At 41.8% G+C, this 18,460-nt stretch overlaps 1 protein-coding gene across 6 annotated transcripts; it reads left to right on the forward strand.

Moving 5' to 3' along the window:
• The first annotated feature begins 291 nt into the window (after positions 1-291).
• Positions 292-12,909, forward strand: a1cf (apobec1 complementation factor). Of its 6 annotated transcripts, none has more exons than XM_017723803.2 (12): positions 292-405; positions 2,753-2,896; positions 4,547-4,681; positions 4,936-5,066; positions 5,699-5,937; positions 6,312-6,476; positions 7,785-7,882; positions 8,355-8,634; positions 10,036-10,253; positions 10,371-10,507; positions 10,698-10,858; positions 11,600-11,751. In XM_017723803.2, exons 2-12 carry the CDS (start codon positions 2,798-2,800, stop codon positions 11,749-11,751), a joined length of 1,815 nt encoding a protein of 604 aa, XP_017579292.1. In that variant the 5' UTR covers positions 292-405; positions 2,753-2,797. The 6 variants fall into 6 exon arrangements, with proteins under 6 accessions (XP_017579292.1, XP_037400276.1, XP_017579293.1 ...); XM_037544379.1 differs by lacking the exon at positions 292-405 and adding an exon at positions 422-581; XM_017723804.2 differs by lacking the exon at positions 292-405 and adding an exon at positions 1,355-1,460 and having other exon boundaries at positions 1,562-2,896.
• The last annotated feature ends 5,551 nt before the right edge of the window (positions 12,910-18,460 follow it).

The following is an 18,460-nucleotide window of genomic DNA, read 5'->3' on the forward strand; positions in this document are numbered from 1 at the left end:
AAGAGAGCTCATCAAGACCAAAGCAAGGCCCTTTCTAAAGTGTTGCCAAGTAACACATAATATCATGTCCATAAACGTGCAGCTAGAGCCATAATTCATTTTGGGCATTTCTCAGAAGAATACAGGCCTGCTACCTGGAGGCACTAAGATAGATCTTGGTGTTCCTGGTCAAAGGGCTTTGCCTGGACACAGAGAGAGAAAGAGAGAGGGAGAAAGAGAGAGAGAGAGAGGCAGGGAGATAGGGCTGGTTAACGTTTAACCCGCCCAGCTTGTAAAGCAGCTCCAGGACAGTGAACCTTTGGAGTTTGATATGATGTGATTACAGAATCACCCCAGTGACACGTTGCCCAGTTTGCCAGAATGAAGGTTTGAGTCTTCCGGGAGGTGATCTCTGAAATTGCTCAGGTAAGCTCCCTTGTCTTTTCCCTCACACGTTGGGTGCCACTAACTGAGGCAGCTTGGGAAGATGTTCCACCAGCTGGCTCTGTTTCGTGGCTCTGTGTTTGTGTTATTTTTTTCTTTTCCTTTTCTTCTTCACCAGTTAACAGATACCAGTCTGCAAAACTGAAGTCATTGTCAAGGTAGGGCGAACGTAAGGCATTTGAATGGTCAGCAATGTTTCAACTGGACTGACAATAATGGATGGTTAATGAAAACTTTGCAGGCAAAATACAATTTCTTTCTTCCTATCTCCACTTCATGAGGGCTGATGCTGCCGAGCACACAGTACAGTGCCTATTTGCCTAGTTTCAGCTGATAAAGGGCAATGGAGCTGCTCCTCATAGTGAGTTGTTGCCTGACGGCTTTGGAAATAGGCATAGTCATCATATGTGTGTAGCCACCATATATATTTAAAGACATAATGATCGGCAGCAGCTATTATTCTATTGCTGTAGCAAATATAACGATGGTGGGATATGAAAGAAGCATATGGCACACTAACCAACCAGAGTGTTATGCCATGCCATGAGGTTTGCATTTAACTTCCTCTAAATTCAATAATTGGAGGCGATAAGCAAGTCACATAACTAAACAATGTCAGTTTCTTCATATTACAATGACTACCTACTTCAGCGAAAGCCTTTTCAGGCAGTACAGGCTAACGCAGTGGCCTTCAGTTCAATGTGTATTTAAGCTTTGGTCAACAAAGCCCCAAAAAGCAGGTACCGATCCGAGCGAGATAAGGCCCCGTCTAGTTATCTTGTTTATGCAAACGGTAACCAGGCTGGTGTGGAGAGCTAACTAATGGAGCTTTCTCCTACTGTATTAGCTGTCTCAGTAATGTGTGGCCTAATGCTCTGCTGCAAAACAGGCCTATTCTATTATCTCAAATGTTGACTTACGTTTATTTCAGTCGACAGAATGTGGTAATGATCTTCTCTGGCACTGAAAAACTGTCCTCATTTGCTGACTGGGAGAGAGCCTGTGCTAATGGTTCGCTTTAATGTGACTCATCAGAGGTAAAAACCTTCCATTTTCAACATGGGGCCTGGACAGTATAGCCAGTGTCTTACCAGTATTGCAGAAGCCAAAAGCAGTCAGCTGTCTTGTTGCTTGACAGACTGCAAGGGCGATGTGGAATGGACATACAGACGGTGGACCTGCTGAATGTGGCAACTTGGCTCCAGCAGTGCAGGAGACTGCACTTCGACAGTTTCCCAGTGTAGGGCAGCACAGAAGAGGCTTTTACACCAGTGCACCCATATTGGGACACACTTGCAGCAGAAGACAATAGGCGTGAGATCATCACCTCAGTCGTGATTGAAGACCCGTGCTTAAGTGCCTTTGAAGACGAATCGCAGTCTCGTCGCCTTTGACCCCCATTCTGCAGGAGCGTGGCTTTGTTTTCATGTGTCCCCTTTGATCAAGTAGAGCTTGAAAGAGACAAAGACAGCCACTCCATTGATTATTTTGAAGGGCTTGGTGCTTCTGGTAGTCCATTTTCTTTGGGCTACCTGTGATTGAATCAGGCTTGTTACACAACAGCCTCATCACCGTTGACGGTGTAGACAGATGAGGCTTGCTCTGATCTGCTGAGTGAGCACTGCTGTCAGCGATTTCAAAGACGGTTTTGTAACGGATGGGGATGGATTCACTCCTTCTTATACGTTGAGAAACGTTGCTTTGAGTTAACTTGAAAACGCACAGGTTGATTCCACATGGATGAAGATAATCACAGTAATTGTGTTGTAAAGCCAATGCACACAGTTGAATCAAGTCAAGTCTAAACAGTATTGTTAAGAGGATTGGGAGGGAAAATGTGGAGTGCTATTACTCAAATTCAAGCATATGTAGTCGCCGACTGCTCTGGATCACCACAGTTAATAATTACACAGTGGTCCTTGACCTAGAGCTGAGAGAAACGTCTATCTCTCTGCACTCACATTGTTCACTTTAGCCACCAGAGAGAGAGAAGCAATTTGTGTGAAGAGTTTTCTTTATGAATCTCAAACAGGGAGAGGGGTAAGCAGCATGAATGAAAGTGGACTTTTCTGCCCAGCCAAGATGAATGTGAATTTTATCCGGTAATAGATACGCCACTAATGTCACATGACGGTCCACCCTGGGATTTGAAGTTTGTGAGGTAGTTGATTTGATGTGTGCTTAAAATGTGACCCAAATGGACAATTCTCTGTCATGTTCTGTTTGCAACCTTACAAGGCGACATAAAGAGCCACCACGGCTGTTCAGCATGCATCAGCAAGCCTTGTCTTGTCATTCACGTTGTGTTTGAACTTTGATTTAATTTCAGTGAGCACCCCTAATTCTGCTGATTTATTGCTGATAATCACTCACAATGGAAACCAATCAAAAATGTGGGGATGGACTGACTGGCACGCAGAAAGAGGCTGCTCTGCGCACTCTCATCCAGCGCACAGGATATCAATTACACCAGGTAGGAGCCGCCACTAACAACAGACTGCATTACCAGCATGTCCAGGTTCATGCAAAAGTAAAGTTCAGAGAGGGAGCTCAATTTGGGACAGAAATAGAGGCAATGAAACGAAAGAATATCTCTGGAAAATTCACCACATATATGCACATTAAGATCTTGGCAACACTTTGCTAAAGCCGGAATTAATAAGGCTACATAAGCCTTTCATGACAACTGGCATAGACCTATGTAAGATGTATAAAGACTGATTGCTAAATGTCAAAACATCATTTTCAGAACATTAAAATTGCCTTTATACCCCAAAATGAGCCTTTTTATACGTTTTAGACGTATGTCAGTTGTCATGAAAGTCTTACGAAGGTGTCATGTTACATTTCAGCGCAGACGCATCAAAAACAAGAAAATTGAATAGAACTTTTTACATTATATTCTTTTACACTTCGTACTTTAAAGAACCATCCAACGAAACCAAAAAGTGGCTCTTTCACTGCATCACTCCAGAACCCTTTATTTTAAGAGTGCAGTGTCAGGATGTTGTACTACAGTACCACCTGGTGGTGAGAGATGAGCATTGCTCTCTATGTCTGTCCCAGCCAAGTGCATTTAAAGCATTCAGGTTCAGTATCAGGGCCGTCCTGCACTGCACAGACTGGTAGCATTGCATGAAACATTAGATTAGAGCTAGCAGTCAGTCATAGCTTATCTTTTTTACTTCTTATGCATGAAATCCAACTGCTGTCACGCGTGGTTGTTTCTCTCAGTGACTCTGTTGATCATGGGCATGGATTAGTATTTTCAATGCAGCAAATAATGTGCAGTGCAGGCCCAGTTCTGAATACCACCAAGCTAAAGCATGCTCTCTCACTCCATCCTTGCAATGAAAAGAAATCACTTAGAGTGAGTAGTTCCTCTGCCATTTACGCTTACTGGCCGCTTTATTAGAAACACATACTTTTCTGGTATACGTTTAGAGAATGTTGAAGGACAGTTTGTATTAGCTCTTTTCTATCCTTTAGTCAGTCATCACTTTCTGACCACAGAGCCGCTCTTGGCTGGATGTTTTTGGGTGACGGACCACTCCCAGCTGAGCAGGGATACTGATGTGTGTGAAGACCAACACCACTGAGGCGGATACACTCATACTATCCATCGCTGCTGTCAAAACAAAACCTCATATCTCTATTTTTGTCATTGTTTTTCAGTTTTCTGCCATAGTTTGAAAACGCTTGCTGTTTGTAAATTTCTTGATGAATGGACCGAAAGAAAATGGCCAAAAATGACTTGGAAAGACGTCTGGTTCCATTGACTTTCATTAAAAGTAAAGAAGGTTTTTCTTGCTTTTCTTGTAAAGTTATCGTTTTGGAGATACGAGGTTTTCTTCCAGCAACCGCAACATGCTACCGTGCCACCATGTCACTGTCATTGCTGTGCTGAGAATGGTCTACCACCCAAAAGAACTGATCAGTGAAGCGTGTAAAAATTGGTTGATAGATTCTACATCACAACACATGGTCTAGTCTATAATCGCAGGCTTATACAGTAGACCTGTAAAATAGATGGACTGAATGAAGTGGCCAGTGAGTGCATAACACTGTGGTCATTAACTGCTGATTCTCAGAAGTTTGTCATACCCTTTGTCTTGTTCTTCAGGAGAACGGCCAGAGGAGATATGGCGGTCCGCCTCCAGGTTGGGAAGGGCCGCCTCCAGAGAGAGGCAGTGAAATTTTTGTGGGCAAACTGCCTCGAGACCTCTTTGAGGATGAGCTGGTGCCTCTCTGTGAAAAAGTAAGAACAATTTTGAAAGCAAGCGCTGTAGACCCTGCAATAGATTTCTTAACATGAGCTGTAAGTGGTGATAAATCACACTGTAATTTTACGTTAATTATTCCTTATTGGAACTTATTGTTTATTGAAAGTGCAGATTCTGTCTGTTGTCACGATGGAAAGTCAGTGTTAATGTAGTGACTAAGTTTTTCATGCAAAAAGGAGAAAGAGATCTTTTGGTGTTTTTCTAAAATGATGTCTTTTTCTCTCCACAGTTTGGCAAAATATATGAAGTACGAATGATGATGGACTTCAATGGCAACAATCGAGGTTATGCTTTTGTTACCTTCAGCACAAAACAAGAAGCCAAAAATGCCATGAAGCAGCTCAATAATTACGAAATCAGGTAAGATGCTACTCGGAGCCTCTTAATTAGAACCACTTACCTTATAAGTTCTATCACTCACCACTTTACGAGCTCCACCTACATTATCAGCCCAAGTACAGACTGTGGCCAATCTGTAGCCCATCGTGCACAATTCTTCTACTCCGTTTATCCAGTTTCTGATTCCAGGACCGCTGTGGGCCAGGCATTATTTTGGTGGTGGATCATTCTGACTACAGCAGTGGCACTGACGTGGCGGTGGCATTGATGTGTGTGGCACTGGTAGGGGTGTATCAAGCACAGTGTCACTAGGGTTGTTCTACTAGGCTGGTCCACCACCCAAAGTCCACCAGCCAAGAGCAGCTGTGTGGTCAGAAACCATAGGCTATAATGGACTAGAGGATGGGAACAATAATTGTGCATGGCAAGACTTTAGTTGAACCCTGCTAGATAACCATGCCATAAACATGTAATGGCAGATTTCTTATGCTGTCGTTAGTTAACATATTATGTCGAGTAATATAACAATGTCACAGCATATGCTTATAGCATATGGAGGGCTGTAAGTTGGAGGTTTCTAATGAAGTGGCTGGTGAGTGTGTATGACTAAAGCACTCTGCAACTGAGATAACACCTCTGTGATCTTTCCCTAGAAACGGCCGTCTCTTGGGGGTGTGTGCAAGTGTGGACAACTGTCGCCTCTTCGTGGGGGGCATCCCCAAAACCAAGAAGAAGGAGGAAATCTTGGCTGAGATGAAGAAGGTGACGGATGGAGTGGTGGAAGTGATTGTTTACCCCAGTGCTGCAGACAAGAGCAAAAACAGAGGCTTTGCCTTCGTGGAGTACGAGAGCCACCGTGCCGCTGCCATGGCCAGGCGGAAGCTACTGCCAGGTAACAACTGACTCAGACAAAGAAAGCAATGCCTCCGTCAGTTCAGCGCTGGCATTAACGAAGGACAGAAGGTGTAGATGTATAAAATGATTCTAATCATTTCTAGTAGTGATTTTTAATTTCTTGATAAGCTACCTGTCTTGACGTTTGATCACCACTTTACGAACACAAGGCATTCTGGATTTTATCATAACTTCAGCCTGGAGGTTATTATGCATTCATCTGCGTCTCATGTTCATCATTCTGGACGCATCTCGGATTTTTTTTGCAGCTTCCTTGCGTCATTCCAAAACCTTTTGAAGGGTAATGCTTGAATGTACTGTGGTATTCTGTCCTTCTGAGTGGTGGTGTGACAAATGATTGTGATTCTGCAGGCCGAATCCAGCTGTGGGGTCATGCCATCGCTGTGGACTGGGCAGAGCCAGAAGTGGAAGTGGACGAGGACACCATGGCCACCGTGAAAATCCTCTACGTGAGAAATCTAATGCTTGCCACAACAGAAGAGAGCATAGAGAAGGAGTTTAATGCCATTAAACCCGGTAAGTCAAACAATAACTGGCACGAAACAAACACATAACAGTTACGTTCAACAATATCATAGAGTGCTACTGAAGATTATACAACATATAAAGATTACACGACTTTTAAAGGTTCAGTCAGTTTGCACGAAATGTGAAAACTACACCAGCAGTTTATTTATAATCGGATCTCCAGTAATGAGCCTCAAATTACTGGACCCAGTGTATCGCTCTGCCCTGAGCTTCATTACTGGAGGTCCCTACAGAATCACCACTGTGAGCTGTGTGCGAAAGTTGGGTGGCCCTCTTTAACGGGACGAAGGGAAACACACTGGTTGATTTTTATTTATAAGACACTCTCTGGTCTTTTGCCAGAATATATCACTTCACTGATGAATACAAATAACAGTAATTATCAGACTCGCTCTAGTAACTGGATCAGCTGCCAGGTACCAAGAGTTTTTACTGAACTTGGAAAATCTGCTTTTAGTCACAGCACCAGCTGGAATTCACTACAGGACCCACTAAAACTCGGCTCACTGGCGTCACTCAGTCATTTTAAACTTTTAATATCGAACCACCTTCAGACTGCCTGCACCTGTTTTACTTAATCTTATTTATTCTTAACTTTTATTTCTTGTTTTAGTTCTTCTCTTAGTTCTTTATTACTTTTAACTTATTTTAATTAGTTTATTATTATTATTAATATTATTATTATTATATTTTTGTAGTAATAATTGTTTTGTTCATTTCTTATCTTTTGATCTTAATCTCTTATCAATTAAACCTCAAGTTTTATTTTTATTATAATTTTTATCTTTTTTTTCACTGTTAGTTTTAAATGTTCTTTTAATTTAAAATGATTAAATATAGATATTATTTTCTTCACTTTAGGGAAGAAAATGTTCAACTGCAACTTTCCAGATCCAGATGTCTAAAAGAATTACACTCAGACATCCCTGAGGATTTCAGTCTGGAATTTTATGAATGAAGCACAATAAAAGGCAGCTAGAGCAGAGAACAGTTACCTATACAGTCTTAATGGCACATTAACAAGATCAGCCTGTTTAATTCTAAGCGATAAAGAGAGGGTCAAAAATTGTCATGTGAAAATGAACTACACATTGCACAATACAATAAATATGTTGAAGGTGGGTCATCTAGGAACACCCACACACACATTTTCTTAGCCGCCTATCCTCCTGGGTCACAGGGGTGATGAAGCCTGTCCCAGCGCTCATTGATTGCTGACAGGTTGCCAGACCATCGCAGGGCATTTGAACGTATGGAGGCTTAGCAGCAGAATTGAAAATGTGTGTGACCTCACAGGTGCAGTGGAGAGAGTGAAGAAGATCAGGGACTACGCCTTCGTTCACTTTTCTCAGAGAGAGGATGCCATTACTGCGATGAAGGCCCTGAACGGAAAGGTGAAAGAACCAGCTTATTTAACATCGCAGCCACTTTTGCACATTGTGCCGCATGTCCTACGCACATATACGCTGTTACCTTTGTTTGAATCCGTTACGATACCGTGTATTCAATAATATACACCCAGTTTGGTTACATTTACTAAATGATTTATGAAATGAAGCCATCACTCGAATACAAGTACAAGTTTTAAAAAAATAGGACGTTATTGGAAGCTGTGAAAATAGGAAATATTAAATGTGTACAAAATGATCTGTAGATGACTCTGTAATAATGGGCAAGGGTGAACAGCAATAAGAATAAAGTTATAAATAAAATAAAATGCTGGATCTTATATCAAAAGGAAAAAAAATGAATCGAATAATAACTAGACTCTTGAAAATACTTTCTAATGTCTAGATTGTAATATTTCAGTCTACACTGTACAAGAGTGTAGCGTATTAATAATCAATAAACACTTTGCCTCTTCAGGTTGTTGATGGCTCTCCGATAGAGGTGACGCTAGCCAAGCCTGTAGATAAGGACAGTTATGTCCGCTACACTCGTGGCACAGGAGGACGTGGTGCTTCCCTGCTGCAGGGTGACTATGCCTACACTCTGGGCCAGATGTATGACCCCTCGACTGCCTACCTGGGTGCCCCTGTGTTTTACGCCCCACACGCGTATGCAGCTCTCCCGAGCCAGTTCCGCTTCCCCACAGCCAAAGGTCATGTAGGGGCTCGGGGGCTGGTGCGCTCGCCTTCTGTCAGAGGTGAGTGTTGTAACTAAATCACAGGCGAATCAGTCTTTTCTGAACCCAAGTTGAACCCAAATCAATAGGCAACAAAACGTGCTTCTTTAATTCTGCACTGGAGCTTTAAGGATAAGGTGGCTAAAAAGTAACACAAACTTGGACACCACACTTAGCACTTCAGAGAACACATGCCTACATTATCATAGGCCAGTAGTCTAGAAGTAGGAGATGTTAGCCAGCAACTGGAAGGCTGCGGGTTCAAGTCCCCTGACTGGCCGGGTGGTTGTACATCCAACTATGCCAGGTGGTGCTGCTCCCAGACTGGACACTGTTAGGCAGCAAAATGACACGTTTCTGTTGAATTACGTCATAATTCTTGTCTCGAACCACACTGAGCTGTTAACTGGTCTCACATAGCTTGATTCTGTAGCTTCTAACATACTGCTGAAAAAAGTTAAGTGATACTTTTTTAATCCCACAAACGGGGAAATTCCACCTCCGCATTTAACCCATCCGTGAAGTGAAACACCACATACACACTAGTGAGCACACACACACACTAGGGGGCAGTGAGCACACTTGCCCGGAGCGGTGGGCAGCCCTATCCACGGCACCCGGGGAGCAGTTGGGGGTTAGGTGTCTTGCTCAAGGACACCTCAGTCATGGACTGTCGGCTCTGGGGATCGAACCGACAACCTTCCGGTCACAGGGGTGTCTTAAGTGACTTATTAAGTAATCAATAGAGCATCAGTGCTGTTTGAGGCAAGTAACATATGTGATGATTACGTCATGCAGTTTTAATGGATCTACTTGTTGGGTTAAAAGCTACTATTACTCAACAGTTATTACTCAGAGCTCCAGTACAAAATGAAAGAAGCAACTTTTAGACCAAAATGTCTTAGCTGATCAACAACATTGGGGAAAATGAAAAATTGGGTACATTTGATTTGTTTGCCAAACTGTCATGAATACATTGGCTTTTTGAACAACGCTACAATTTTTCAAATGAACGGTTTTGTGTTTTTTAATCAACTTTTAAACAGACAACAAATATTGGTGGGTATGTCATTTAGCCTGTCAAAAATCCTATGATATTTTTGCATATTACTAAAATATGCTAAATGTCATTTATGATAACTTTGTTAACCATGTCTGGCTTTTGGTGCAGCATTTTGAATATGTTCTCCATGCCTGCATAATACAGCCATGTAATGTCGATCAAATCTTTTTGGAAATTGGGGTACCAGTGTTTTCATGAAATCCATAAATATAATGATGCAAACAATCAGAGCTACTTTAACAGAAAATCAGAAGGGAGCCTGTACTGTGCTGGCTTGGAAGTCTTTTCTCTGAATCTTGACTGAAACCCAGGTGATTTCTGGTGATTTGATTTGATTTAATGCCTTCTTGCATTCCTAGAAATTTACATGAATGTGCCTGTAGGGGCGGCGGGCGTGCGTGGTTTGGGCGGCAGGGGGTACCTCGCCTATGCAGGCGTGGGCCGCGGCTGTCCCACCTACCAGCTAAAGACAGACAAACGCCCTGAGGACAAGCTCTACGATTTGCTCCCTGGCATGGAGCTCACACCCATGAACCCTGTGACCCTAAAGCCTCAGGGAATCAAGCACGCTCCACAGGTACTCTTATGACCACGCAGTACATTCCTGACACACACATACACACACACACACTTCAACAATTTTTCCAACTGTTCACATGACCAGCTTAAAGGAGCAATGCTTATCATTCTGCAGATCTTGGAGGATATCTGCCAGAAGAATAACTGGGGACAACCAGTGTACCAGCTTCACTCTGCCATCGGACCAGATCAGAGGCAACTGTTCCTTTACAAAGTCACTGTCCCTGCTCTGGCAACCCAGTACCCCAACATGTGAGCTCACCTTTTGTACAAATGCATCACAGAACGACTTTGCAAAATGCAAAACTGTAAATAAATAAAACAACACACACTGTGCATCAACAGATGAGCTATCATCTTTAACCTTACAGCTACTAACAAGCTATACATGTCTAGTAGAGTGAACAGTAAAACATGCTGCTGCTTATTTGTACCTCCACAGACACCCATTCACCCCAGCTAAGCTGTGTGCAGCAGTGGACGAAGCTAAAATCCACGCTGCGGAGCATGCACTGCAGACTCTGGGCCTGCAGACAGAGGGCACTGACGCATCTGCCGCTGCCGCTGCCGCTGCCGCCGCCGCTGCCGCTGCAGCATTCCCAGGTATGTGAGGTCTGTAAGACACTAATTATGACTTATTATGACTGCTTATGTTCTCAGCTTGAAAACGTTATCCAGTGCGGAGTCATTCTGCATGGACTGATAAGTAGATGGGATTAAGATGCATGACTTAATAACATAAATGAAAAATAGGTCGGAAAAAAATATACCATAATGCTGAGAGAGTCAGGTTGTAGACATAATGTAGAACTGGCAACATTTTCACTATTAAAGTCATGACCTGTTGGTTATGGCTGTATGTCTAGTAGCTTTAAAATATGCAGCGGCCTGCAGGAAACATCATGAATAGCTTGGCAGCCCAGTATTATTTGTAGTTATGATCCAATAACCGCTTTATCTAATCAAGATTTGTCCTTTTCAAACTTACTACTTTTTACTGTATGTATGTTTGGGTTTATCTTATGCTGAGATAAGAGTGCTTTTAAATAATAATAAGACTTTCGCACAGTGCAGTATTTAAATAGCATCAATATTTCTTCACTATTTAAAGTCTGAGATGACCTTAATTATTTCCTTTAACAAACAAACAGCATTAATGTTTAACATAAGCAAAATGAATATTTGGCATCGAGCTGTTGTTGCCTGCATTTTTATGTCTTCTCCACACCAAAAAGACAATTACTTAACTTTAGACAATAATTATTTTATAGTGGTTCGTAGTTTAAACACTGTTTTAAGATGCCGGTACCAGCATTTAACGTTCTCTCTCTCATGCTGCTCCAGGTTATGCAATAGCCAACACCGCTGCCACAGTTGCCGCTTCCCAGCTCAAACAGACCGTGTCTCTGGGTCAGGACCTGACGGCGTACGCCACCTATGAGGGTTATCCAGCGTTCGCCGTGGCAACCCGCGGAGACGGCTACGGAGTGTTCTAAAACCAGCACCACAATCTCAGTCAGCCACACTCAGATGTGCAAGTGCCCATTTCTGCCCCATGCGGACACCTCAGCCTCTTCAGGGGAGCAGAGACCATTGCTAATATTACCGTCCAGCAGATTGACAGAATGGTTTAGCTCCCTTTCCAGTATCATAGGACATGGTTTTAACTCATCTCAGGAATGGACAATCTGAGGGCTGTTAACAGTAAAGCTTCAAACACATCTGTTATAACAAAGTACACTCAATACCCACTTTATCAAAAAACGCCTAGCTGTACTTCCACTTTGTGAGGTCCACCTACCTTTTGACCGGTGAGTGTCCTCCACGTCCATTACACAATGATGAAGTGAAATGAAATGATTGGATATGAAAACCTTGGTAGTGAAGAATGTGTCAGGTTCGTTTCTCTCGCCAGAGATACACCCTAACCAGTTTACCTCTGGCTGGACAACCTCGCACGACTTTGTATGTTCTTATTGACGCTGCCTTTAAATGAACTTTTAGAGATGTCCTACGCAGAAACCAGACGCTGTCCTATAGACCATAAACACTTTGTATCGCCGTAGATGGCTTTCATACTTCTTTGATATTTAAAGTGCGTGCTAGTTTTGTTTCAGTATTTACTTTAACAAAGACGATATCAGGAATGTTTAACGTAGGGAAAAGGTGTGGACAATGTGTGGCTGTCATATTTACTGTTCATCGTGTTGTTTGTTTTTTTTTTTTTTAACAAATGTGACACTTTAGTTTAGACAGTTAGTTTATAAGTCTTTTCCTTTTATTACTGCCTTTAGAAATAATAGTTCCAGGCTTGCTACCTACTACAAGCTTTACACATCCCTCATCCTTTGATGAACGATAACTGTGAGACGTTTCTCATAACACGGTTTTTTTCAGACATGGAGATGCCTAAGCAGTGACAGTATTAAAGTGTGTGTAGCACTTAGAACTTATTTTTATACCAGAATTCCAGCGTTATTTGTATGACGTTGTTTTGAGATGTTGCAAATCATCTGTCTCAGTGATTGGCATAAAGAAAATCATAAAGAGGGTGATATTTCAATTCCAAACATCATTGTGCTGGGAAATGAGAGGGAGTGATGGGATAATTTCAACGTGTCATCTAGCATCAATAAATTAAGCTCAATTCTGTAGCTGTTTCTCTGTGATCGTTTGTTTTTTTATGCTGATGAAAAGAATGAACAAAGAGGTTTTAACAGCCTTCAAATCACCCACTAAAGTCATTTAACAGTTAGAGAAACAGTTTTTGCAAGATTGCGTATTTAAACACTGATCTACAGACATAAACTGTGATCAGAGTGGTATGAATGACATAATATCATTGATTTTTATAATACATAATAACATTAAAACCGGTAACTGCACCATCTTCAGAACACTGCACTGGAAGCTGCTTAGAACAGCTTCTCGAATCCTCATAATGAGAAAGGCAGCAGTCTTTCACAGTGAAATGACAAGGTCAAGGAGTAGGACGAAAGCTAAACAGTCGTGGGCTGGAGGTCAGGGAACCGGCCCTGTGACCGGAAGGTCGCCGGTTCGATCCCCAGAGCTGACAGTCCATGACTGAGGTGTCCTTGAGCAAGACACCTAACCCCCAATTGCTCCCCGGGTGCCGTGGATAGGGCTGCCCACTGCTCCGGGCAAGTGTGCTCACTGCCCCCTAGTGTGTATGTGGTGTTTCACTTCACGGATGGGTTAAATGAGGAGGTGGAATTTCCCCGTTTGTGGGATTAATAAAGTATCACTTAACTTAAACAAATGGACGAGGTTAGAAGAACATGAACAATAAACCTCCAGCACATTCAGGCCCAATCCCATTTCTTCTTTTTACCCCTACCCCTTGTTGTGAGTGTCAACCTAACCCCTTGGAACTGAGTTACATAATACAGTGGTTATCGTAATTTTAATGGAGAAAATTCTCACATTTGTGGTTTTCTCTGGTCGCTCGTGCAGCCATCTTCTAGTTTTTTCTCATAAGGCTCCATTTGGGGTGTGCCTCTGAAAAACCTCCATTTGGAGGGCCATATAGGCCCAGTCCCATTTCACCCCTGGCCCCTACCACTTAGCCCTAAGCCCTCCGTTTTGCGCATTCATGTGGTTAGGGCGTCCCAATATTAGTTGAGATAGAGGGGTAGGGTGAAGTGTTAGGGCTACGTGGCGCTCCAAACGGAGATCTCTGCTTTTCACAACTCAACCTCCAACATGAGAAAACCATTAGCTGGCTAGCAAACTACTTCTTAGTGCTGGACGAACTACACAAACCATGTACTCGAGTTGAAGTAGAGATACCCAGGGTACAATATCACTCCAGTAAAAGTAGAAGTTCCTCCCTTTAGACCTCCACTCGAGTAAAAGTACTAAAGTATTTACCTTCAAATGTACTTAAGTATAAAGTACTAAAAGAGTAATTAACTTAATTCAACTTAGTTACAAGTTTAAGTTTAATAAAAACTTGCTTTAAGCTTCCTTTACTACGTTGATCTGTAGGCCTCTGTTCATAAACATAAACCAGCCCAAACTAATTTACTATAAAATGAAACAGTGTTTGTAGAAATTCAGAAAAAAGCCGCGTCAGTCTCGACTGCATTTGACCCAACAGGTCAAAACCAGCTCTAAACAAAGTGACCGCTGGGCCCTGATTGGTGCTCTGGCTTTGCGCTTCTTTCGTTTTGACATGTTACGTTTTTATACACACAGAAACCAAAAGGAACGACAGATTTCTCAAAATGTAGGAGGAAAAAGTCGGATATTAGACTCTGAAATGTAGTGGAGTGAAAGGAAAAAGTCGCCCAGAACGGAGAAACTTCAGTACAGATACACCAAAAATACTAAAGTACAGACACTAATTACATTTACTGAGTTACTGTCCAACACTGCTTCCTTTAACATTTTCAGTCATTTTAGAATAGCAAGTACGATACCTTTTCATTAAACCTACTCATGGGTTCCGTTGAGAATGACTGTCAGCTAATTTAGCTAATCTTAGTTAATCTTCACGTAGGTGAACAACATGACGCCGAGTATGAAATGACGACGCGACTGCAGTGGCCTATGATTACAGACTGGCAAAGGCATAAAGTTACATTGCCCAGCTTTATAATTAACACAGGTTAAACTTTCAAGATCATCCCAGTTTAACCATAACTAATGAGAGAAAGTACACGGTACAAGTGGCATGGTGATGCTAGCAAACTGCTTGAGGAAATGCCTGCGTATGTGCTGGAGAAGATTAGAAGTTCAGGTGTGCAGTGGTGGACAGTAACTCAGTAAATGTAATTAGTTTCTGTACTTAAGTAGTTTTTTTTTCTGTATCTGTACTGAAGTTTCTCCGTTCTGGGCGTCTTTTTCCTTTCACTCCACTACATTTCAGAGTCTAATATCCGACTTTTTCCTCCTACATTTTGAGAAATCTGTCCTTCCTTTTGGTTTCTGTGTGTATAAAAACGTCACATGTCAAAACGAAAGAAGCGTAAAGCCAGAGCACCAATCAGGGCCCAGCGGTCACTTTGTTTAGAGCTTGTTTTGACCTGTTGGTCATACCGATCCAGTGCAGCACACGGTTCAACGTCAGCGCAGCAGCGTAAAACTTTGGGAGCACATACATACATATATATATATCTTCTTCTTCTTCTTCTTCTTCTTCTTCTTCTTCTTTCGGCTGCTCCCTTTAGGGGTCGCCACAGCGGATCATCTGCCTCCATCTTGCCCTGTCCACTGCCTCCTCTACTTTCACACCAACCATCTCCATGTCCACCTTCACTACATCCATAAACCTTCTCTGAGGTCTACCTCTTCTCCTTCTACCCGGCAGCTCCATCTCCAACATTCTTTGCCCAATATATCCACTCTCTCTCTCTCTCTCTCTCTCTCTCTCTATATATATATATATATATATATATAGGGGCGGGGTCAGCGGCGGCTGTGTGGGTCTCCTCTGGCTAAATACAGCGACAAAGTCTCTAAGCAAGTTTAGTCTGAGCTTTCAGGTTCTCTGATCTCATTTTAGTGCATTCTATTTATTCCATTTGTTGCTTTATATCATGTTTTATTCTTGTTATTTTATTGACCTTTGGATTTATTGCTTAATTTTAAACTTGTAAAGCACTTTGCTCAACTTCGTTGCTTTTAAATGTGCTCTAGAAATAAAATCGACATTTATATTGACTAAGTTGTCAAACGCGGCGACGGTACGAACGAAAACCGGACTGGACTGAACTGCGTCGGCCTGTGCTCAGAAGTTCATCAGATCCAGTGCAATCCAGGATTCCAGTCCGCTTCTTCCAGTTTTCCCTGTGTCTTGTCGCTGAGCGCTGGAGCGTTTGAGATGTGCTCGACTCCACCATAGACCATCGTCTATTAAGTGTTTGTTTTGTTTGTTTGATTTGTTTGTTTGTTTGTTTTTACATTTATTCCAGCGCTGTTTGCTTTCGCCCTTTTAGGTCTGTTTTAAATGGCTGTATTTACAATCAAACATTTTTGCCCATCCGATTGAACCCATTCCGAGCATATGTAAGCCTGAGGTGTTTATATGCACGCACTACTCAACACTGACGGAAAATCTCAGTTCACATGCACGCCAGAGCCAGTTTATGACGAGCCTGGTCACTTCTTGGTTCCCCCGCTATAAAAATACATGACAGCTGAACAGCAGAGGGCGCCCGCGAGTCGTCCATCAGAGCTGTGCTATCTCTACAAGCTCTCTAGCCCGTGGAGTGAACGGAGCCAAACGGATAAAAACGAAAGGTTAAAATAGCTTCTAACCATTTTCTAACCATCAGAAAAACTCACCTGTGTGCTTGTTTACTATTTACAGCAAGGGGGCAGAACAACGCCAGCATTACTGCCACTGAGTGACGAGCGAGCGGAGCAGCTCATTGGCTGTTCGTGCTCACTGACGTCATGGGCATGAGAGTTTTAAATTCGAGTAACAAAAGTGTTTAAAAATATAACAATGGCCTTAAAACTGTTTTTTTTTTTATTATTATTTATAAATTATGATTTGACTCAAATGCTCAATTTTAACCCATTCGTTTGGACCAGCTTGGGAGAAACCTGGAATCCATTACAGACTGGTAGTTCTCCTCTCTACCAGTCCTCTGTGCACACTGCAAGTAATCCCAGTTCTCAGCTGGTGCACTTGTGTTTTAATCAGTGGTGGACAGTAACTCAGTAAATGTAATTCGTTACTGTACTTAAGTAGTTTTTTTTTTCTGTATCTGTACTGAAGTTTCTCCGTTCTGGGCGACTTTTTCCTTTCACTCCACTACATTTCAGAGTCTAATATCCGACTTTTTCCTCCTACATTTTGAGAAATCTGTCGTTCCTTTTGGTTTCTGTGTGTATAAAAACGTAACATGTCAAAACAAAAGAAGCGCAAAGCCAGAGCACCAATGATGAACTAACCTAACCTGTAAAAACACCACAATATAGAAATATGTCCACATATGCAGTCGAGACTGACGCGTTTCTTTTTTTCTGAATTCATACAAACACTTTCATTTTATAGTAAATGAGTTTGGGCTGGTTTATGTTTATGAACAGACGCCTACAGATCAACATAGTAAAGGAGCTCATCTGTGATCCTGAGTTTAAAGCCAGTTTTTATTCAACTTAAACTTGGAACTAAGTTGTAAATAAATCTGAAACTGAAACTTTGCTTGTGTGTAAAAGTGATTTCAGAGCCACTCGGTTCTCCCTGATGGAAACTGTTTACCTTCAGTGTTTTGTGCTTCTGATCATTTTAATAGACGTCAGCGTCACTAATTAATGACGTTCTATTAAAAGACTGGTTTACCAAGAGAGACGCTGGAGGACTTTCACCTGAAATGAGTTCATGAAGCCAGTCTGGTTATAAAAATGATAACAGGACCAGATCAGAGCCAGAATTACTCTTTTAGTACTTTTACTTTTGATACTTAAGTACATTTGAAGGGAAATACTTTAGTACTTTTACTCAAGTTGAGGTCTAAAGGGAGGAACTTCTACTTTTACTGAAGTGATATTTACCTTGGGGGTCTCTACTTTAACTCAGGTACATGATTTGTGAACTTCATCCAGCTCTGCTTTTAAACTACTTTAAAATTATGGCAGACTCAGGAAAACATACTTCACATTTGCTTATTAAAGAAATATTTGTATACAGGATATAATATTGAAAATATAAACATTTCTGGTTTGAGACTTGATCAGCACTTTGTTAAGTAGGCATTCTGAAGACTCATTTTATTACAACCTCATTCTTGATGTTGTACAGCTTTCTCAGTCAAGTCTCACTTTTAGAATCATCATTCTGGACCCAAACTACACACATACCTACATATATCACTGTTGTCGGAAGAAAACCTCGTATCTCCATTTTTGATGTTTTTCAGTTTTTGGCATAATTTGAAAATACCTGTTGTCCTTCACATTGTGTGTAAAGTACATGATGAATGGATCAAAAGAAATGACCAAAAATGACTTGGAAAAAATTCTGGTTCCATTGACTTACATTAAAAGTAGAGTAGGTTTTTTCCTTCTCCTGTAAAGTTGTCGTTTTGGATATAGATTAAGAGATTCTTATTAGTCCCACAGCAGGGAAACTTCAACTCCGGCATTTAACTCATCCGTGAAGTAAAACACCTCATACACTCTAGTGAGCACACACACACTAGGGGGCAGTGAGCACACTTGCCCAGAGCGGTG

Source organism: Pygocentrus nattereri, chromosome 13, assembly GCF_015220715.1.
Source record: "Pygocentrus nattereri isolate fPygNat1 chromosome 13, fPygNat1.pri, whole genome shotgun sequence".
In the NCBI taxonomy this organism is placed as follows: Eukaryota; Metazoa; Chordata; class Actinopteri; order Characiformes; family Serrasalmidae; genus Pygocentrus; species Pygocentrus nattereri.